Genomic DNA, 22,332 nt, shown 5'->3' on the forward strand with positions numbered 1-22,332 from the left:
AGCTCGGGAAGGCGGGCTCTCCTGTGGGGCGGGACAGAGTGACGGGCGTCACTTTTGACTTATGGAAACATGGCTGCCGGCAGGGTCAGGCCAATCAGAAGTGAGAAGGCCGGATCTGGGGCGGAGCTGAAACTTCGGCGGTTGAACCGCTCGTGAAGAGGGGAGTCCGTGGAGAAGGTGAGCGGCGGGTTCCCGGGCACCCGTGTAGGGCGCCAGGTGTGGGCGGCGGGGACCCGCGGAGCGCCGCTTTCACACAGGTGCGCGCCGGGCCCTATGCAAGCTGGAGATTTCACAGGGTCTTTTATGCGCCATGTTGTCACTCGCGAGACACGCGGTTAGAACATAGAGGTCCCTTGTCGAATACTGCACCCGAGTTTGTGAGGTAGAGCATTATTATGCAGACATTACACCACGCGATGCCGCGATGCCGTGGGTTCTGAACTTGATTCAGGTTGGAGGATGGGGGTGGTGGTGCAGGTGAGGACCGGGCAGGAGCTCTCCAGGGTTGAGGGGTGTGTCCTGCGGACCAGTGGCGTTCACTGTGTGCACGCTCTGAGCAAGTTATTTTACATGAAGTCACTTAACTCTCAGCTTTTTTGGGGGTGCTAGATATTAAACCCAGCCTTGTGCGTGTTAGTCAAGAGTTATCCCAACACTGCTGAGCTACATCCGTAGCTCATCCAAGCATAAACTTTGTTTTTGAGACAGGATCTCACTGTGTAGCCCAATATAGAGCAGGCACGCCTCGAACGCATAGAAATTATTGTGTGTGTACTCACGCGTGTGTTGCGAGTGGGAGGTTCATGTCACAGGATGGGTGTGGAGGTCAGAGGACAACTTTGTGGAGTTGGTTCTGCCCTTCCACCCTAGACCCTGGGTTCTAGGGGTCAAACTCAGGTCTCAGGGTTTGCACAGCAGGGGGCTTTACCCATTGAGTCATCTTGACAGCCCCTCTGAGTGAACTAAAACATCTTTTTTTTTTTTTTTTTTTTTAAGATTTATTTATTTATTATGTGTACAGTGTTCTGCCGGCGTGTCAGATCTCATTACAGATGGTTGTGAGCCACCATGTGGTTGCTGGGAATTGACCTCAGGACCTCTGGAAGAGCAGCCAGTGCTCTTAACCGCTGAGCCATCTCTCCAGCCGCGAACTAAAACATCTTAAACAGTGGTGCACACTTGTAATCCCAGCCCTAGAGAGGTGAGGCCAGCCTGGGCTACAGAGTGAGTTTGAGGCCCGCTTTGGCTACATAGGAAGACCTTGTCTCAAAAACAAAACAAAGCAAAACAAAACAAAATGAGAAGAGAGTGTGGGGTGTGGTATTTGTTTGCCCAAGTTGGAGTTCTGATTCTGTCTCTTGTTCTTACTACTGAAATCACCATGGCTTTGGGCAAGTTGTTTAATCCTTTTGTGCTCAAACTTCATGTTGTGTGGAATAACTTTTTTTTTTTAAATAATTTATTAATTTTCTTTTACGTGCATTGGTATTTTGCTTGCATGTATGTCTGTGTGAGGCTGTCAGTTCTTGGAGTTACAGACAGTTGTAAGTTGTCATGTGGGTGCTGGAGTTGAACCTGGGTCCACTGGAAGAGCAGCCAGTGCTCTTAACCACTGAGCCATCTCTCCAGTCCGGAATCACTTTTTCCTTTTTTTTTTTTTTTTTTTTTTTTTGGTTTTTCGAGACAGGGTTTCTCTGTGTAGCTTTGCGCCTTTCCTGGAACTCACTTGGTAGCCCAGGCTGGCCTCGAACTCACAGTTATCCGCCTGGCTCTGCCTCCCGAGTGCTGGGATTAAAGGCGTGCGCCACCACCGCCCGGCCGGAATCACTTTTTCTATACCACTTCCCTCACCCTGTTTACCCAAGAGTGACTCCCAGATGTTTCTTTCCAGTATCCATCTCTGCCCTGAACACCACACTATATCCAGCTCTTCTTTGCTTGAAAGTCCAGTTAACATGCAGTTACTCCCAAACAATCCTTCGGTGTCCCCATTCAGCATGGCTGATCCTTCCTTTTAGGAGTTAGTTGTCCATCATGCCTTTCTTTCCCCTCTCATTAAAAAAAAATACATATATATATATAAAATATATTTTATATTAAAATATATATAAAATTACACACACATACATATATGGTCTGGAAAGTAAATCTCATCCGGGACTGATGTTGGTGGTACATACCTATTATAATCCTAGCATAGCAGAGTCTAAGATAGGAAGATTGTGAGTTCAAAGCCAGCCTGGGCTACATGGTGAGACCCTATTTCATAAAAATGAGGGCAAGGATGGATGTTTGCCTAGTTCATGTGAGGCTCTGGGTTTGATCCCCAGCTCTGGGTAGGCCAGGTGTGGTGATTAGCCCCTGTAATCCCAGAACTTGGGAGTTGGAGGCAGGAGTATTAGGAGTTCATGGAGAACCTGTGTTGTATGAGACTCTTTGCAAACAAGCAAAAAGTCCAATCACGTTGTTCCTCTGTTAACCCCTGCCTGTCTCGTACTCACTCTTCCACAGTCCTCACAGATCCTGCTCACAGGATCTCCAGGTAGTCCAGAGCTTCGTCCCCCACCCCCATCACAGTCCCATACCTTTGGAAGTGCCTTGCTTGTGCTATGGGGCCATGAAGTCTTGGTGTCCTTTGGACATAGCAAATACATGCTGTCTCCCCTTCATCTGGATTGGTGTAGACAAATTGCTAAACGGTCTTATTAAATAAAAAACTCGGAGCCAGATGTAGGGGTGAAAACCTGAGAGATCAGAGGAATAGGAAAAGCCACAAGCTAGCCTCACCTCACCGACACCTCAGTCTCCAAAGAGACCTACTTCCTGTATACCTATGCCTATATGTCTATCTGTTCTGCTATCTCATTTGCTCTCTGTCCAGCTACATCACTTCCTCTTCCTGCCCAGCTCTGTCACTTCCTGTCTGTACAGACCTCATGGTTAACTAGTATTGGAATTTAAGATGTGTGCCACCATGCCTGGCTCTGTTCCCAGTGTGTCTTTGAACTCACAGAGATCCAGACAGATCCCTGCCTCCTGAATGATAGGATTAAAGGCATGTGCTACCATTGCCTGACTTCTGTGTTTAATATGGTGGCTGGCTTTTTCCTCTGATCCTCAGATAAACTTTATTGGGTTGCACAAATAAAATATCACCACAGATTGGCTTCCGTTAGATGTCTGAGTGACGTCCTCTCTCTTTCCGTCAGGTCTCAGTTCAGATAGGAACTTCAGGAGCCCTTGCTGACTGCCAGTCTAGTCACCTTGTTTTACTTTGTCATAGCAACTAGATCCTCTGTTAATACCCTTTGGGCTTCTCAGCTCTGCCCACTAGTGTTGGGCTTCACGTGGCTCCATTGTGCTCCTGAAGAGCACATAGGTGTGGAAATAGTTACCATGCTAGAATTAACTACCCTTTCTCTAGTTTCTTCATGGTGGACGGTGGGGTGGTGGGCTGGGAGGGGCTCCTTCCTGGCAATGGAGTCAGGTGCATTAATAAACTGGACACATTGTATTGCCTCCAGGGGCCTTCAAACTGAGACTGGAGGGTGACAGGAATGACCTTGGATGCCTCTCCAGTGCCAAGACATTGTTCCTTGATGTCCCCCGGTAGATTGGCAAGCAGATCTATGCCAGGCCAAGGTACCGAAGGGACAGTAAGAACAAGAATTAGAGAAGTTGTTTTTACTTATTTGTACCGTAGGGAATTGAACGTGGAGTCTTGTACAAGATGGGCAAGTGCTGTGTGGCTGAGCCGTGGACCCAGCCTCTTGTGGAGTCTCGGCCAGCTAGCTGTCCTCTGCTGAGCCATGCTTGCTGACTTTAGGGATGAAGATGAAGTGGCCTTTGGGCTGTCACCTAAGAGTGGTGGTTAGGGGAGTGCCAGGCCCTGTCGGGAGCACCTTAGTGCACTGACTAATTCAGTCCTTGGACAGTCCTATGAGGTCAGCGTGCTTGTCCCCATACACACACACACACACACACACACACACACACACACACACACACACACGCATTTGCAGTATCTGGGATTGAACCCAGGGCCTTATACCTGCTAGGTTAGCCCCTTACCACTAAGCTACATCTCTCACTCTCTTTTTTGAGACTGGGTCTCACTAAATTACCCAGAGTGGCCTTGACCTAACTGTTGTCCAGGCTGGTCCTGGACTTTTTTTTTTTTTGGTTTTTCGAGACAGGGTTTCTCTGTGTAGCTTTGCGCCTTTCCTGGGACTCACTTGGTAGCCCAGACTGGCCTCGAACTCACAGAGATCCGCCTGGCTCTGCCTCCCGAGTGCTGGGATTAAAGGCGTGCGCCACCACTGCCCAGCCGGTCCTAGACTTTTGATTCTCCACCCAGCCTGTTGCTGACAGGCCTTTGACTCCGGCCAGGCTTTGTCTGCCCTTACTAAGGCAGAAGAATCCCAAGAGATGGCGAGTGCCTGCCTTACCCACAGTACACCGGGGAGTGAGGAGCTTTGATGTGAGGCTGTGAGTTCCCAGCCTGCAGCACTGGACCGTAAGGTGTGAGCCACTAGGGTGAGTCAGTGCCCGCAGAACCTTGGGAGGGAAGGGGTGTGTTGGGATGCATAGCTGGATAGTGAGTGGGAGATAGCTGCTGTGCCTAGCTGTAGGTGCCTCAGTTTTATGGCCTGTAAAATGGGGGGGATGATTGTAATATCTACCAGAGAGCAGAATTAGGGTGAGACATTGGTAAGTGTGCTTTGGGGACACCCTGGGTTTGCTGGGGAACTGCATGGTACACTGTAGTGGTCTAGATTGTGGGGTGTCATATTTGATTCTAGCAGAAGGCAGAGAAATCATCTTCAATGGCCTAAAGGGCTTTTGTTATTATATACTCCTGGGGACAGTGGAAGGTTTCAGTATGTGTTGGGGAAGAACAGGGGTGAATGAGGAGGGAGCTCTGGCCAGCTCATATTCATCTAGGGTTGGGGAGGCCAACCCAGAGTGGAGTGGAAGTCAGGCTGTGTTCACAGTGTGTGTCATTCCTGGGAGAGCTCAGTAAGACTAGAGATGGGTCAAGTGTGAGGTAGTTGTTGGGCCAGCAGCCTAGAGTGAGCTGGGGACAGTGGTGTGTCTATGGTGATGTGGGTGTGGTGGTCTGGACCGTTCTTTGGTAGTGATGTGTCCATGGTGATGGGGGTGTGGTGGTCTGGACCGTTCTTTGGTAGTGATGTGTCCATGGTGATGGGGGTGTGGTGGTCTGGACGGTTCTCTGGTAGTGATATGTCCATGGTGATGGGGGTGTGGTGGTCTGGATGGTTCTCTGGTAGTGATGTGTCCATGGTGATGGGGGTGTGGTGGTCTGGACGGTTCTTTGGTAGTGATGTGTCCATGGTGATGGGGGTGTGGTGGTCTGGATGGTTCTTTGGTAGTGATGTGTCCATGGTGATGGGGAGTGTGGTGGTATGGACGGTTCTTTGGGGAGTCCAATGTGGAGGGTTCTCTTTTCTACTTGGAGTGAAGACTGAAATTTTGGAGCACCATTTGGGAGGAGGAGCCAGGGGCAGTGATGCAGCCCTGGGAAGGAAATTGGGATTCCTTTAGTAAAAGATGGTGAAGAGAGGCCTGGGAGATTGTGAGGGCGACCTCAGTGTCCTGCGGCTTTGGAGGGAGTGGGTCACCGGGGTGGTCTAGGTGTGTGTGTAGGGTTGGGATGTGGAGTCAAGGGCTGGTGAAGGTGGAGCCTGGATGCTGGGATGCTGGTCAGGAGGTGAGTAGAAGAGGAGCCAGGAAAGACTTGGGACAGACTTGAAGTCAGCGACCAGGATGAACTGTGGGCCCTTTAGCAAGGATGGAATGAGCAGGTAGAGGGAGGGGTCTGGAGGGAGCAAGAGAGACTCAGAGCGAGGGCTGTCCAAAGGAAGAGAAGAGGGAAATGTGCGTGTGGGTGGGGCAGGGGTGTTAGGTGGAATTCAGGTGAAATATGGGGGAGATGGAACACAGGCAGAAAGTGGGGTGTGTGTGGGCTACCTTGAACACGTGAGCAGACTTGAAACAGAATAAAGGGGGGCATGACAATTCAGATAGTAAATGCAGGGTCCTAGGAGAACATGGAGGTGGGGGCCGATGTAGGGAGAAACAGTGTGCTGGTGCCCCCACACCTCAAGCTGGGAGAGTAGGATGGAATAGGGACCTTTGCAGAGAGAGAGGCCGGTTTCCGCCCTGCCCTGCGGCAGGCAACACGGGGCAAGGTGGTGCAGGTCTGTACAGGGGAGGGGTCCCGAGACAGACAAGGAGAGGAGTGAGTGTAGGGTTTGTGGGGTTTGTGCCCGGCAATAGCTAAGGGACAGTTTCTAAACCTCCAAGAGGCGTTGGGAGGGAGGTGGGCACTGGGGAAGGGTAGATGTTAGGCCCGTTATTCAGAGGCTGAATGTCTGGGACCTAGGTGGTGGGTGGGCGTGGGCACAGGATGCTGGGCGGGGATGTGGGGCCCAGGTGGTGCAGGGTGGAGGACTAGGCCAGATTGGCAGTGGGGATGAGGGAGGCGGTACGTTGGGCACAGTTTCCCAGGTGTTCTTCCACCTCCAGTGCCCTAGTAACGGTGCTGTGGTGGCCCTGAGTGCAGAGTTGGGAGTTGAGGGGCGGGTCTGTGGGCGGGGCCTGGAACACTGGTCCTGGATTGCCAGTTAAGTTAGAAAGGGAGCACCACTGAGACTGATTAATGCTCCAGGCTTCAGAACTCCTAGAAAGCAGAAGCATAATTAGTAGGGTCTTCCAGATTTTATGGAGCCCTCCAAAATGTTCCGGAAACCTGAATTCCAAGGCAGCATGGGCTGCGTGTGTGCTCCCAAAACCTCTGTCCCCAAACCAAACCAAACCAAACCACAACCAAAACGCAAACCAGCAGCAGCAGCAGCAGCAGCAGCAGCAGCAGCAGCAGCAGCAGCAGAAACCCTAAGTGCGAGCTCTGTGGTGTTGCTGTGTTTTGTTTTGGGGATAGGGTTTCTGTTTTCGGGTCTGTTTATGCAGCCTAGGCTGGCCTCAAGCTGTTGGCTACATTTCTTACCTCCCCTGAGTACCAGGATAACTGGTGTGCACCACCATGCTGAGCGATCGGAAGGTTAGTTCCTGGATCTGCCGTTCATCTCAGGAGAATGACTTCATTGTTCTGTGCCTCATTCCTTGTCTGAAAGATGAGTTTAAAAATTGACACCTTCCTCACAGAGGATTAAACTGGATGATAGCACAAAATTCACAAAGAACTGCGATGGGCATGGCAATCCTAGCACTTGGGAGGCTGAGTGGGGAGAATCATGAGTTCTGGGCTACAGAGTAAGACACAGTCTCAAAAAGACCAAGGTTGAGGGGCTGGAGAGATGGCTCAATGGTTAAGAGCACTGGCTGATTTTCCAGAGGACCTGGGTTCAATTCTCCGCACCCACATGACAGCTCACAGCTGTCTGTAACTCCAGTCCTTTGGCCTCTGAAGATACCAGGCATGCATCTCTAGGTCTGTGTTTTGTCCCGCTCTGCAGGGACCCTGGCCATGGACCAGCCAGCTGGCCTGCAGGTGGACTACATCTTCCGGGGTGTGGAGCATGCTGTGCGGGTGGTGGTTTCGGGGCAGGTGCTGGAGCTGGAGGTGGAGGACCGGATGACGGCTGACCAGTGGCGTGGAGAGTTTGATGCCAACTGTGAGTGTGCCTGCTGGGGTGGGCTCCCCTTCCTTCCCCTGAGGTCAGCTTTTTTCCCCACAGTTGAGGCTGAGCTCAGTTTTGTGCTCCTGCCTCTTCTGAAGCTCTCCAAGGTGGGGCAGGGGTGTGGGCCTCATTGATCTGCCAGAGGCAATGGGGCGGGTGGGCAGAGCTGGAGAACTCTGGGCTGGGTAAGTGGTCAGATCTCAGGAGGAACTTTTCTTCCCACCTAGTCATTGAAGATTTGACTCACAAGACGGGAAACTTCAAACAGTTCAGCATTTTCTGTAACATGCTGGAGTCGGCCCTTACCCAGGTAGGCACCAACTTCGGGGACTGGGAAGTTTCTGCTGCCCAGCGTTCGGGGTGTGAGGCTGTGGATGGGCTACCTCATGTATGCAGGGTGCTCGGTCTTCAGAACTTCTGCACATGCCAGTGGTCAGTTATGGTTCTGGTGACAGTTATTCTGACAGAGAAAATTCAGATTGTAGGGCTGGGGGTGTGGTTCCATGTGGAGTGCTTGCCTAGCATGGCCAAAGCCCCCAGCTGGATCACCTCATGATCTAGGCAAGGTGGTGTACGCCTGAAATCTCGGACCTTCAATGGTGGAGGCTGGAGGAGGAGAGGTTCAAGGTCATCCTTGGCTACTGTCTTAGTTAAGGTTTCTATTGCTTGACTACGTCAACTCTTATAAAGAAAACATTTAATTGAGGTGGCTTGCTTACAGTACAGAGATTCAGTCCATTATCTTCATAAAGGGGAGCATGGTGGTGTGCAGGCAGATGTGGTGCTGAAGTAGTAGCTGAGAGTACTACATCTCGCAGGCAACAGGAAGTGGTCTGACATACTGGAGAGTATCCTGAGCATAGGAAACCTCAAAGCCCACCCCCACAGTGACACGCTTCCTCCAACAAGGCCATACCCATTCCAACAAAGCCACACCTCCTAATAGTGCCACTCCCTATGAAATTACAGGGGCCAGTTACATTCAGACTACCACAGCTCAAAGTGAGATTGAGGCTAGGTTGGAATGCAAGAGACCCTATCTCAGACAAAACAAAACAAGTGGTGTTGAGTGGTGCTGGAGAGATGGTTGGTGGTTAAGAACACTTGCTCCAGTAGGACCTGGGTTTGGCTCCCAGCACCACTTCAGACAGCTCACAACTGCCGTCACTTCATTTTTAGTGGTTCCCACGGCCTCTTCTGGCCTCTGAGGGCATCTGCACTCACCAGACGCACCCCCACATAGACACAGAATTAAAAGTAAAATATATCTTAAAATCAAGAAAGAAAAGTAGATTTGGGTCACAGGGGAATGTAAAGGAGAGAGGAAGACCCACTCCACTCTGTGTTCTTGTTGAGATGTTGGTGAAGGCTGGGGGCTGGCCTAGCAGGTAAGGAGGTGCTTGAGTGGCCAGCCTGGGGACCTGGGTTCCATCCCCAGGGCCCACCTGGGGGAAGGACAGAACAGGATACTGAAAGTTGTCCTCTGACCTCCACACGTGGCACGAGAATGCAAGTGCACACACGTATGCACGGACGAGACACACACACACACACACACACACACACAGACACACACACTATGAAATAAAATCCATGATAAATTTTATATGAAAAGTACTGGTGAAATTGGTCCAGCTTTTCTTCATCTCTCTCTCTTTACGTGAATACATGTGTTTGTTTTGCAGATGTATGATTACATGTAGTTCATACATTTTCCTAAAGAATTCTGAACCTGTTTTTTTGAGACATTGTTTCATGTAGCCCAGGCTGCCCTGGAATCCCTTGAGCTCACTGTGTAGCCAGAGATGACCCTGAACTCCTCATCCTCTTGCTTCTATCTTCTAGTACTGGGATTACAGGCTGAGCAGCATTTGGTGGCCTGGTTTGTGCGGTGCTGGGGTAGAACCCAGGGCTCCGTGCTGGGCAAGCATGCTACCAACGGAGCCCCAGCCCCAAGATTTCATAAGAATTTAGCCACCTGGGCTAGAGAGATATCTCAGTGCTTAAGAGAACTTGCTGCTCTTGTAAAGGACATAGGTTAGGTCCCAGCGCCCACACTGGGTGGCTTACAATAGTCTGTAACAAGCAGTGGGCTGCCTGATGAGGGGCTGGGGTCAAACTCAGGTCCTCCAGAAGAATAGCACACACTTAGCTGCTGGGCCGTCGTCCTCCAGCCCTCTGCATAGCGTTTTTCAGATAGTGGAGTGCCCTTCTGTGCTAGCGCAGCCTGGAACGTGCCGTTGCCAGGTGGAGTCTGCCGCCTCATCAGGCAGCTCCTCTTGCACTGGGGAGGTAGAGGCAGGAGGATCAGAAGGTCATCTTTGACTACACAGTGAGTTTGAAGCCAGCCTGGGTTACATATGACCCTATCCCCCAAAAAAACTAGAAAAAATATCCCTCCCCCAAGCACACAAGAACCCACTGATGCACTCTCCATGGACGGGTCATCCACATGACTGCATGCTGTGTCTTGTGCTCTCCATGGACGGGTCGTCTGCACGGCTCCATAATGCTGTGTCTTGTGCTCTCCATGGACGGGTCGTCTGCACGGCTCCATAATGCTGTGCTTTGCTCTCATGGGAAGTTACTCAGAAAACTCAAATGTTGGCCCATTTCATCTTCCGCTGCCACTGGCTCGACTCCTTCTTTCCTCACCCTTCCCTCCACTTCCCCTTCCTCTTTTCTTTCTTTCCGTCTTGTCTTTTCTTTCATCTCATGCAGCGCAGGCTAGCTTGGAACTTGCTGTGTGGCTGAGGATGACTTGAACTTGTGATCCTTGTACCACCCCTTCCCCAGTGCTGGGATGATGTGTGCCACCATGCTAAGCCACTGGCCGAATTTCTCCCAAGGGGGTCGGCTGTTTCACTCCCCAGCCCTTTGGCCTCATTAGTGTGACTGTCTGCACGGTGGAAAGGGCACGGTGCTGTTGCTCTTGTGAAGATCGCTGTGGCCTCCTGGCCCTGCAGGTCTCTGCCCACCCCAGAAGCCGTCGGTGTGCAGGGCTTGAGGGCTTAGGTTCTGTCCAGGGTATCCCTCCGATCATGGGTCGGTGTCGTGACCACCAGCCTCCTTGTTGGGAAGCTCAGGGTCCTGAGACCTGGCATGGTGACTGAGAGGGTGGCTGTGAGTGTCCTTGTCACCTCCCATCCTCTTCTCCCACAGAGCAGTGAGTCCGTCACCCTGGACCTGCTCACCTACACAGACCTGGAGTCCCTGCGGAGCCGCAAGCTGGGGGGCCGCCCGGGTGCCTTGGCCCCCAGGTCAGCACAGCTCAACTCCAAGCGTTACCTCATCCTCATCTATTCCGTGGAGTTTGACAGGTGGGCACAGGGCTGGCTGAGGGCCCAGGCTGGTGGGCAAGGGTGGGAGGAATCCCCAGTGCCAGGTGGCTGAGATGTATGTACTTCACCTGCAGTCGGTGGGCTTTGTATCATTTTACTATTGTGACTGGCTACAGATGGCAGAATGATATTTGTACCTGTTTATTTGCTTATGCAGTTGAACCCAGGACTTTGCACATGGTAGGCAAGCACTGAACTACACTTGGAGAAGTGCTTTAAATAAACATAATGGTTTACCACATAGCTAGACGTCCCAAACTACAGTTCAGCTTACTATTAGGGACAGAAGATCTTTCTGTTTTGTTCTTTGTGTGTTTGCTTGCCTTTTTTTTTTTTTTTTTTTTTTTGAGACAGGATCTATGTAGTCCTGGCTGTCCTGGAACTCAGAGAAATCCACCTGTCTCTGCCTCCCGAGTGCTGAGATTAAAGGCGTGACTTTGTAGCCCAAGCTGGTCTCTGTGGGAGTCCTCCTGCCTCAGCCTCCCAGGTTCTGGGATTACCAGCCTGTACCACCACGCCTGGCTAATGGATGCTCTTTCTTTTTGTGTACATGTGTGGTTTTTTATTTTAAAATCTTTGTATGTTTAATATGTTGCCTCCCTCCTCCCCCTTTATCTCTTCATGGTCACAGAATAGCTGCTGGACCTCTCTCTAGGCATCTTTATCAAAGAAGGAAGAAGAGGAACAGGGCTCAACAGATTTCCCATATAATTTATATGTGCTCATATGCTGGGAACTGAACTCCAGCCCTCTGTAAGAGCAGCCAGTGTTCTTAACTACGGGGCCATCTCTCAAGTGCCTTCCCTTAGAAAACTTTTTTAAATTTGTTTTATGTGTATGGATGGGTGTTTTCCCTGCACGTATCCACCATCTGCTTGTAGTGCCTGCAGAGGCCAGCAGAGGCCAGCAGAGGGCCTCTGGGATCCCCTGGTTCTGGAACTACAGTTGTGGGTGCTGGGAATTGAACCTGGGTCCTCTGCAAGAACAGCAAGTGTTTTAAATGTTAAACCATCTCCAGTCATTCTCTGTCCTCCTCTATTTTATTTTATCTTTTTTTTTTTGTTTTTCAAGACAGGGTTTCTCTGTGTAGTCCTGACTGTCCTGGAACTTACTCTATAAACCAGGCTGGCCTCGAATTCAGAGATCCACCTGCCTCTGCCTCCTGGGTGCTGGGATTACAGGCTGGAGCTACCACACTTGGCCAGGAATGGCTCTTGAGTAGCTGGACAGCAGGGTGTGTTTGTCTGTCCTGGTGTCTGGGATAGCGAGTGGGAAGTTAGCAGTCCTGAAGGAACTGTGTGTGGTGAGGCAGCACCTGAAGGCACCCTGTAATGTCCCTGGCTCAGGGCTGACCCGGCTCAGGGCTGACCCGGCTCAGGCCATCCCGTGAGGATGGCGCTTCCTGTAGAGCTCACACGACAGTGCCTCCCTGCAGGCACGATAGGGCAGTCAGCTGACACTGCACAGGTACCGTCAGGCCTGGAGCCCTGAGAGTCCTGGGGGCGCCCGGGCACAACTGACCGGCACGGTAGAACGCAGCACTTGGGAGGCAGAGGCAGGTGGGTCCCTGAGTTCTAGATCAGCCTGGCCTATGTAGAGAGTTCCAGGACGGCCAGGGCCACACAGTGAGGTCCTGTCTGAAAAACTCAAACAAGCAAAACCCTCAAAGCAAAAAGCCATGAATACAAGCTTTTGGGGACTGCTTGTGCTTATGTTCTTTGGCTCGCAGACCTGTGCCCTCGGGTGGATCTTGGCCTCTGAGATGCCGCGGTTCTGATCCCCTCTCTCAGGATTCACTACCCGCTGCCCCTCCCGTACCAGGGCAAGCCAGACCCTGTGGTTCTGCAGGGCATCATCCGCTCACTGAAGGAGGAGCTGGGCCGCCTTCGAGGGCTGGATGGCGGCCAGGACACTCGTGATACCCGGGAGACAGAGATCTGGCACCTGAGGGAGCAGTGAGTCTGGGGACGTGTGTGGTGGGTGTGGTGGATGGGATCGGCACTGCCCGTCATGCATTTCCTTGGGAACGTTCGCCTTTTTCCTTCTGAGCCCTTCCTCGGCCTTTTGTTGGGTGTGGAGGATTCAGCAGTGATTGACAGCCCTGGTCTGCCTTCCTGGGCCCCTAGGACAGTGAGGGGTCCCGGAAAGAGGTGCGGAAGCAGGAGCACTATCAGCGAAGGTGATGTGAAACAAGCTAGAAGGGCAGGCTGGATAAATAGCCTTCCCCCGACCTCTTGGTGGTGCCCGGCTCTGCTGGGGTGCCCAGCCCAGTGGGAATGGACGTTAATCAGCAACCACAAGAGCATGTTATTGGATATGGATGAGTGAGGAGGAGGCAGGAAAGGGAGCTGTGACCAGATAACCTGATAGATAGGTTAGGTGAAGGAGTTAGGGAAGAGTGTTCTGGGAGCGGGAACAGCGTATGCAAAGTCCTCAGCTGTGCCTGAGAGCAGGAGTGAAGGCTTCTGGCGTACTCCTGACTCCTGCTGTGTTCTGTCATCTGTTGGCAAGGGTTTGGTCTCTACCTGCAGGTGGCCGATTCTTTGAGGAAGACTAGTGACATTAAAACAATTGAATATTATTGTATCATATGCATGGTGTGTGTGTGTGTGTGTGTGTGTGTGTGTGTGTGTATGTACGCACATGTGTACACACCATGGCATGTGTGTGGAGGTCAGAGGATAACTCTGCGGAGTTGGTTCTCTTCTTCCACATTTACATGGCTTCCAGGGATCAAACTCAGGTTGTCTGGCGTGTATCATTGAGTGGCAAGCATCCTTACCCACTGGGCCATCTTGCTGGCCTATTTCTTTTTTTTCACCCCCTTTTTGAGACAAGGCTTCATCTATCCGAGACTGGCCTCAAACTTGATGTGCAGTCAAGGATGACCTTGAACTTTCTGGTCCTCCTTCCTCCAGACCCTGGGTGTCCTTGGGCTTATAGGCACAGGCCACCAGACCTGGTTTGTGTTGTGCTGGGATTAAATCCAGAGCATCATGTATACTAGCCAACCAAGTCACATTCCAGTACTATATTATTCTTTTTAAGATTTATTTTATTATGTATTTTTGTCTGTGTGAGGTTATGTGCCCTGTGTGCTCATGGAAGGCAGAAGTTGTTATCCTCACAGCAGCCCTATGAGACAGACATTGCTATAACCACCATGTTCCAGAAGCCCAGAGGCGCTAGGGGACTTTCCCAGGGCACACAGCCAATCCTATGGCCAGGCTAGACCTTAGATGCAGTCAGCACTTCTGCATTGTTGGAGGTGCCAACCCAGACTGAGTGCCAAATGCTGCCAGAGAGGAATGGCCTTCTCCCACTCAGGGAGTACACTGGGTAAAGGGACCCATGGGTACTGGGGGGCAGAGGTGGAGGAAGGACACAGTGGGAGGCTGAGGAACTTATCCTCCATCCAAGCCATACCTGTGTGCATCTCCAAGGTTGGCCACAAGGTGGCGACCTCTACCCATCCACATAACTGGTAAGGGTGCCTTGAGCTAGTGGTTTGGCCTCCCGTTCTGACTGCCTCCCCCTCCTTCTCTTGGAGACAGGGGCTTGCTACATAGACCAGGCCTACTCCCTGCACTCTGGTGCATGTTCCACCACCTCCCCACAAGGAACTCCACAGGAGGAAGCTGCCCCCTAGGGTGGTGATCTGTGCAGAAGGCGGAGGGTCACTCCTACACGGGCCAGCTCTACAGAGGCTGGTGCTGGGCAGGGTGTGACGGAGGGTGGGGATTACAGGCATGCTTTGCTCAATGCTTGTGTGTGTGTGTGTGTGTGTGTGTGTGTGTGTGTGTGTGTGTGAGAGAGAGAGAGAGAGAGAGAGAGAGAAATAAAAAAACTATTTTTATGTGTTTACTAGGTAGACCAGGCTATCCCTGAACTTTCAGCAATCCTCCTGCCTCTGCCTCCCAAGTGCTGAGATTACAGGTGTGCACCGCCATGTTTTGCTCTTGTTTTGTTCCTCTCCTTCCAGTCTCCCTCTAGCCTGTCTGAGACAGGGTTTCTCTGTGTAGCCCTGGCTGTCCTGGAACTCGCTCTGTAGACCAGGCTGGCCTCAAACTCACAGAGATCTGCCTGCCTCTGCCTCCCAAGTGCTGTGATCAAAGGTGTGTGCCACCATGTTTTGCCAGTTCTTGAGACTGTTGGGTAGAGCGGCGTCTTCTGAGGGGATGATCTAACTCCGTAACTGTGCTCTTGTCGGCTGGGGTAAGGCAGCACACTTTCCCAGGAGAGGCGTGATCAGTGCCGAGTCTTTCTGACGCTGAGCTGGCTCTCATCCCACAGACACCAGTGGCGTTTGTCGTCATGGTTGTTATGAACTCCTGAATTTTAAGTTGGTTGAGCTTGTGTTGGTTTCCTTCGACTGCTGTGACAAGACGACACAGATTCGGTGGGTTGATGGGCAGCGGTGGCGCACGCCTTTAATCCCAGCACTCGGGAGGCAGAGGCAGACAGATCTCTGAGTTTGAGGCCAGCCTGGTCTACAAACTGAGTTCCAGACAGCTCGAAAAACCAAAAAACCATTGGAGTTGGTCAGTGAGGTGGCTTCCATGGTAAAGGCGCTTGCCACCAAGCCTGCTGACTAAAGTTCAACCCCTGGGGCCCACGTGGTGGAAGGGGAGAACCAGTTTCCACTAGTTGCCCCCTGACCTTCACATGAATGTTATGGCATAAACACAAATAAATAAAAATAAATGCAATAAGAATTAAAACAAGAAAGAGCAAAAGGAAAACCACTGGAAATGTACTCTGTCTCCCTCTGGAGGACGGTGTCTGAGATGGCGTCCCTGGGCTGCAGTGCAGGCATCTGTGGGGCCATCCTCCCATAGGCCCTTGGGAGAATCCCTTTCTGGCCTGTCCAGACCTGGGCGGCAGCTGTTCTTTGGCTGTGTCCTTGTCCTCTGGGCTCTGTGGACACAGTCCCCTCCCTATCGGGGACTAGGGAGGTCCAGCCCCTCGACAGTCCCCTCCCAGGGTCCGGGAAGAGTCTATAACTAGCTGATAATTAATCTTTGAAGAAAAGAAATGAATCTATGTACACAAAACTCCTTCATCCATACACTTTATTATTCTGTCGGTTCTCTCTCTACATGCTTATACTCTGCTCTCATTTTTAGCTCCTCTCTTGCCCAATTTCTCTTTACATTTATCTGTTGTCCCCTCCAGGTTCTATCTTAATTCCTTCATCTAGTTCTGCCCCATCTAGGTTCTCATCCATCTAGTTCTTTCCCATCTCAGCTCCTCTCCCATCTCCTTCTCTCTCATCTTGTTCTTCCCCTTCTGGCTCTTCCTCATCTTCCATCTCATTCCTCTAGTACTCTCTTTTCGCCCTTCAATCTAGTTCTTCCCCACCTCAGTTTGTTCCTCTCAGGTTCTTACCTATCTAGTTCTTCCATTCTCTTTTCTCTTCTCCCTGCTGTTCTTCTCCCCGTCTACAGAAAATGCCTGTCCTTTCTTTCCCTAGGCATGGGGTTCCCTGGCTCCCCAGGAATGTTGTTTTATCTCTCACCTTGATATGTAAAAACCTCTTTTGTTCTCAGTCAAAATGCTCTGGAGAACCACTAAGCCTCCTCAAGGAGAGGGGATGGTCTGAGCTTCATTAGCACAGGAAACAAAGCTATGCGTCGCCCACCAGCTTGTCTCCTAAGCTCAGCAGGGCAGTTAGTAACTTAGTAGGTTCAGCAGGTCTGGGGAGCTGAACTGTTCCCCAATTGGTCTGGGCACACAAGGATTTCATAGCAGAAGACAGCTGGAATATTAAAGGCTGGGTAACACCAAATATTCATAATGAATGGCTTTGCCTTTTGACAGACCCGTGGCCGGTCAGAGTTCAGCTTTAATACACATAATAATCATATCTCTATGATATATTCTTGAGGGCCGCAAGACCTCCCCTCTTCTGTGTCTGTCATCTCAGGTTGTGACTATGTTCAGGACCTGCCCAGATGATTCAGGAGAATCATTTTATCTCACCGTCCATATCAGATCTGGAAAAGTCCTCTTTTGCTAAATAGTGCAGTGTTCACAGATGCCAGGAGAAGGCCTCGGATATCTTTGGGCATGTGTGTGTGTGGGGTGGGGTAGGGTGGGTGGGGGGAGTATTTAGCTCACAACAGATGTGGTCTAATCCATTCACTGCAATAGATTTTTGTTTGCATGTTATATATGTCTTTGGCCAGGTGGAACTGTTCATGTTGGGTTCTATATCCTTTTGAAGGGGCCTCAATAATCTTTTCTGTTTTGTTTTTTAAGTGCCAGACATAGAACCCAGAGCTTGTGCATGCAAGGCAAGTGTTCTATCACTGAGCTATACCCTCACTGGGGGATGCTAGGCAGGGGCTCTACCACTGAGCCACACCCCCAACCCCTCACTGGGGGGATTCTAGGCAGGGGCTCTACCACTGAGCCACACCCCCAGCCCCTCACTGAGGGATTCTAGGCAGGGGCTCTACCACTATTTTTCCAAATGTTTCATTTCTTTATCAAGAGCTAATGTTAGCATGAGCTGCTCATTACAAATGCTCACTGTCATTGGGCTGATGTTGCACTTAGAGGTTCTTTTTTTTTTTTTTTTTTTTTAAGTGGAAAGAGCCAGAAGATAGGTACACTTTTAGGAAGAGAATATACTGTCTGTTCTTACTTTCTCCTTGATTTCACACTGTTTTCTCTGATGTTGAAAAATCGTAGTTTCCAAGGTTAGTGATATATATTTTTTTTATCCCAAACACCACCAATGCAGTCACTGATGAGACTCTTAGTAAAGGTTAGATTTCTTTGCAGCCTCTTTTGCCCTGAAGCTGTGTATCCCACTTGTAAACGCTCTGTTTTCGTCACATCATATAATCCTGCAGTGGTATTCCACCTTTGATATACATTTATGTCTCCTGGAGCCTGATGACTGTCCCCTCCATTCCCCACCCCTCCACCCCCGACTCTGGTGATAGTTCCTGAGGCAGGAGGATCACTTGAGCTCAGAAATTCAAGATCCATCTGGGCGGTATATCCAGAGTCTGTCTCTACATAAAGTATTTCATAGATCCAGAGTCAAAGCTGGAAAGGGTGCATCCGGAGTGGTCCAGTTTCTCCATCTGTTCCCTCTTCCCTTCCTCCACTCCTCCATTTGAAAGTTTTTCATGTATCCTGTTTTTAAAAATATGAGCATACATAGATAATTTACAACCCCTCCCATTTCGTTTTACAAAACAGGACTTGGTAAATATATTCTTCACCGTTTAAATTAGCAAAAATCAGCCCTCATTCCTTTTCACGGCAGCACTGCACCGTGTATGAGCCACGGAAACTATTAGTTCTGTCCATGGACACTTGGTTACCTTTGCTTCTTGCTATTTATAAACAGCGAGAAGGAAAAGCCTTGGTATGTAGTGTTTTCTTAAGGGTCGCTGAGCAGGGTAGCAACCTAGTCAGTTGTTTTTGGCTGGTGAACAGTGTGTTTTGGCCGTGAGAGCCTTAAGGGTGGGAGCTGGGACTGTAGAGCTAGGCTTGCCGCAGGCATCTTTGAGCCTGTCTCCATACTGACCTCTTCACTAGGGCAGATGTGCCTGTGTGTGGGGTGGGTGAAGGTGAAGCGGCCTCAGCATCCTTCCTGCCTCGGAGGGGAGTTGACAGGACCAGAGCCCTTCCCGGGGACTACATTCCTCCTTCCTGGGGAGCCTCGGGGACTGCCTCCAGTGGAGCAGTGGGGAGGGGCTCACGGTGCTCGGGTCCTCTCCCCGCTCTCTCAGGGTGACCCGCCTGGCATCGGAGAAGCGCGAGCTGGAGGTGCAGCTGGGTCGCTCCCGAGAGGAGGCGCTGGCCGGGCGGGCGGCGCGCCAGGAGGCCGAGGCGCTGCGTGGGCTGGTGCGGGGACTAGAGCTGGAGCTGCGGCAGGAGCGTGGCCTCGGGGGCAGGGCTGCTGGCCGTCGCAGCCAGGACTGCCGCCGCCTGGCCAAGGAGGTGAGGGGGCGGAGCGGGGGAGGGGGCGCGGCCCGGGACCTTGGATTGGTCTGGACTGCCGCGCTCTCCGCTTCCCTCCGCAGCTGGAGGAGGTGAAGGCGTCGGAGCGCAGCCTGCGAGCGCGGCTGAAGACGCTCAACAACGAGCTGGCCGTGTACCGAAGGGGGTGAGAGGCGGGGCTGGGGTGGGGCTTATGGGGAGGAGCTCAGAAATGGGGTGGAGTCAGGCAGGAGACTTCGGGAGTTGGGCGGGGCCTGTGGAGAATTAGGCGGGGCCTGGAGGTAGGTGTGGGGTGGAGCCCGAGGGCCTATTGCTCCCAGCGGGAGGCATCAGGGAGGTATCTGCCTTTGATTGGCGTGGAAAGGCGCTATAGAAAGAAGGGTCTGGGAAGGTATGAGATGTAGGGAAGTGGCAGGTCCTGGAAAAAAGACTTGGAGAGGGTGGGGTATAGGAACGTATCGTGAGCCCGGGTGGGAATGTTTGGGGAGACAGGAGAGAAGGTGGGCCTCAGGGTGCAGAGAAAGTGCGTGTGGCCCCAGAGTGTCGGTGGGTTAGCGGGTGGGAAGCTGACAGAGGACCCGGTGCTCCCAGGAGACGCACCCTGCCGGCGCCGGCTCCAGCCCGGGGGGATCGAGCTTCGTCGTCCCGGGAGCGCTCCACGTCTCGCGGCCGCGCGGCCACTCGCTCGTCGTCGCGGGAGAGTGGCCGTGGGGCCAGGGGTCGCGGCCGGCCGGCACGTCCCTCGCCCTCGCCCACAGGTCTGTGGCTGCCCCGCCCTGCCGCGGGGAGGCGGAGTGGGCTTGCGCCCATCGGCACCCGTATGCGAGCCAGCCTCCTCCCCACACTGTCTAGGTGGTCGTGCGCCCCGATTTGACCCCACAGCCTTTGTGAAAGCCAAGGAGAAGAAGCAGAGAGAGATCAGGATGAAGTAAGTCGGTGCCTGTTTCCTACCCCTGCTCTCTGCTTGGTCCTTAACGCATCTCCTCCTCCCACCTCTCACCAACCGGCAGCTAAGCCTGGTCTCCCCTTAACTCCTCTGTGCTCCCACTTCTGTCCCCGCCCCACCCCGTCCTCCAGTCCCGGTACTGTTCTGGGGTCTCTTAACTCCGGTTTCCTTGGCTCCCCTCTCCTCCCTTGGTCCCGCCTTCCTTCCTTGTCTCTGCTCCTGCCTGCACACTCAGCCCCTCTGGTGGCCCGCTCCCTCCTGACCTGTTCCGCTCTCCAGACCTCAGGTGCACTGCTTGCTTCTCCCACCCTCCTGTCCTTGGCGGGCCTCGGGCTCTGGCTGTGGCTGGTTCCCTCCCCGGCTTTGGTTGGTGCACACCTCTAGTCTCTGCTTTTCTAGGCAGCAGCAGCAGCAGCGGAACCGAATGGGCAGTGGAGGAAGCGGGGACGGGCCGTCCGTCTCATGGTCTCAGCAGACTCGGCCCGCTACTGCGGTGACAGGCCGAGGGGACGCGGCCAGCCGCTCCCGGAACCGCAGCTCCTCGGGTAACGGGCCGGGAGAGGCGGTGTGGCTGCAGCCGGTAGGCGGGCCAGATGGCCCTCGGGGCCTGACGCCCTCCGTCTCCCCCTAGTGGACAGTTTCCGCAGCCGCTGCTCGTCGGTCAGCTCCTGCAGCGAGTTGGAGGATTTCTCTGCGTCGGTTTCCAGGAGGTAAAGCTTGTGCTCTGGGGAAGGACCCTCTAGAAAGGGCGCCTGGGGAGAGTCTTTTACACGGGAATTAGGGTGATGGAGGCTGGAGGTCTTAAAACCACGAAGGTGGGTCAGAAGGGAGGTACCGAAGATGCTCTATGGTCCCTGATCGTCTTCTTTTCTCAGTCGTCGCTGCCGTGGCCGCGGGAAACCCCCCAGCCCCACACCCTGGAGCGGGTCCAAGACGGTGAGGATCATTCCCAGGCTGGGAGAAGGGAAGGGTAGTATTAAGCCATAGGTGACCAACCATCATCTCCATGGCTGTGTTCTGGTGGCAGCAGGTTGTAGAGGTAACTCTAGAATGAGGCTGTCTGGGGCCCTGGGACTGGTGGGCAAAATCTTAGTGGCCATAGTATGTGTTAAGATTTGGACCTAGGGCTGGAGAGATGGCTCAGCGGTTAAGAGCACTGGCTGCTCTTCCAGAGGTCCTGAGTTCAATTCCCAGCAACCACATGGTGGCTCCCAACCATCTGTAATGAGATCTGGTGCCCTCTTCTGGCCTGCAGGGATACATGCAAGCAGAGCACTGTATACATAATAAATAAATAAATCTTAAAAAAAAAAAAAAAAAAAAAAAAAGATTTGGACCTAGGAAGTGGCTCACTAGGTAGAATGCCCATGTAGCACGAGGCCCAGGGTTCCATACAAACTGTGTGGTGGCGCTGGCAGGCCTGTGAACCCAGCACTCAGCTGGAGTGCAGGAGGATCCAAAGTTCAAAGCCAGCCTCAGCTACTGAGTGAGTTTGAGGCCAGCCTGGGCTATATGAGATCTTGTGTCCAAATGAAAAAAGGCAAAAGATCCTTTCCTCAAATGGTGACAGCTTCTCAAACCTAGCCTCCCCTCCTGGTGTGTGACTGAGGGTGCCTGAGTAGCCTCTCTGCCTCAGGCTTGGCCAGTTCATCCCTTGGAGGGCTCTTATGTCAGAAAGAGGCTCTTGATACCTGTAGGTCCTCGGATTCCGAATCCTCATGGGACTTGGGTGTAGGAATAGAAGAGGTTGTCTGACCCCTTCCTGCCTCTCTTGTCACCAGAAGTCTACCACTCGAGAACGCAACAGTCACCAGAGACACCTGGCTAGTTCCGGGGGCTGGGTCCCCATCAAAGGTGAGCCCGGGGTCCCATATTTGAACCTCCTTTCCCCTCCCTCCATCACCCCAGAACCCTCTGGGGTGACAACAAGGGCAGTCCATTGGCTCCTTGCTGCTTGGTCTGGCCTCCTGGTCTGCCGCCCCAGCACACGACCTCTGCTTTCACAGAGTACAGCTCTGACTTCCGGGGAGCTGACATGGCTGAAATAGACGCCCGCCTGAAGGCTTTGCAGGAGTACATGAACAGGCTGGACACTCGGTCGTGACCCTGCAGAGGTGGCACCCTGATTCCCGTTCCACCGTCAGTGGGTCGGTGTGGAGGCAGCGCCCCTCCCACGCTCCACACCTCTAGGTGCTCCTGGGGTCTCAGGTGTGTGAGGCCCTGACTCTCCCCTCTCTCCCAGTAATGCGTTCTAGGAGAAGAGGGTATGTGCATTTTGTAAATAAATATGGTTGTTCTTGGCTCCTTAGCTTATGATTCAAGGGTAGGAATGGAGTGGAAATGAGGATGGGCTGATAATGGGGACCTGAAAGTGTTCTGGCCTGTCTGTGACCTGGAGGCAGGTGGGTACTAGTGAGCTGTG

At 52.4% G+C, this 22,332-nt stretch overlaps 1 protein-coding gene across 2 annotated transcripts; it reads left to right on the plus strand.

The window, feature by feature from the left end:
- The first annotated feature begins 32 nt into the window (after positions 1-32).
- Positions 33-22,212, plus strand: Ccdc61 (coiled-coil domain containing 61). Of its 2 annotated transcripts, none has more exons than XM_059280941.1 (14): positions 33-177; positions 7,497-7,655; positions 7,889-7,971; positions 10,824-10,981; positions 12,793-12,957; positions 18,754-18,964; positions 19,048-19,130; positions 19,556-19,722; positions 19,817-19,892; positions 20,310-20,455; positions 20,542-20,620; positions 20,786-20,846; positions 21,692-21,764; positions 21,917-22,212. In XM_059280941.1, exons 2-14 carry the CDS (start codon positions 7,508-7,510, stop codon positions 22,012-22,014), a joined length of 1,548 nt encoding a protein of 515 aa, XP_059136924.1. In that variant the 5' UTR covers positions 33-177; positions 7,497-7,507; the 3' UTR covers positions 22,015-22,212. The 2 variants fall into 2 exon arrangements, with proteins under 2 accessions (XP_059136924.1, XP_059136918.1); XM_059280935.1 differs by having other exon boundaries at positions 164-257.
- Positions 22,213-22,332: the final 120 nt, after the last annotated feature.

The sequence above is a fragment of the Peromyscus eremicus genome, chromosome 1 (genome assembly GCF_949786415.1).
Source record: "Peromyscus eremicus chromosome 1, PerEre_H2_v1, whole genome shotgun sequence".
In the NCBI taxonomy this organism is placed as follows: Eukaryota; Metazoa; Chordata; class Mammalia; order Rodentia; family Cricetidae; genus Peromyscus; species Peromyscus eremicus.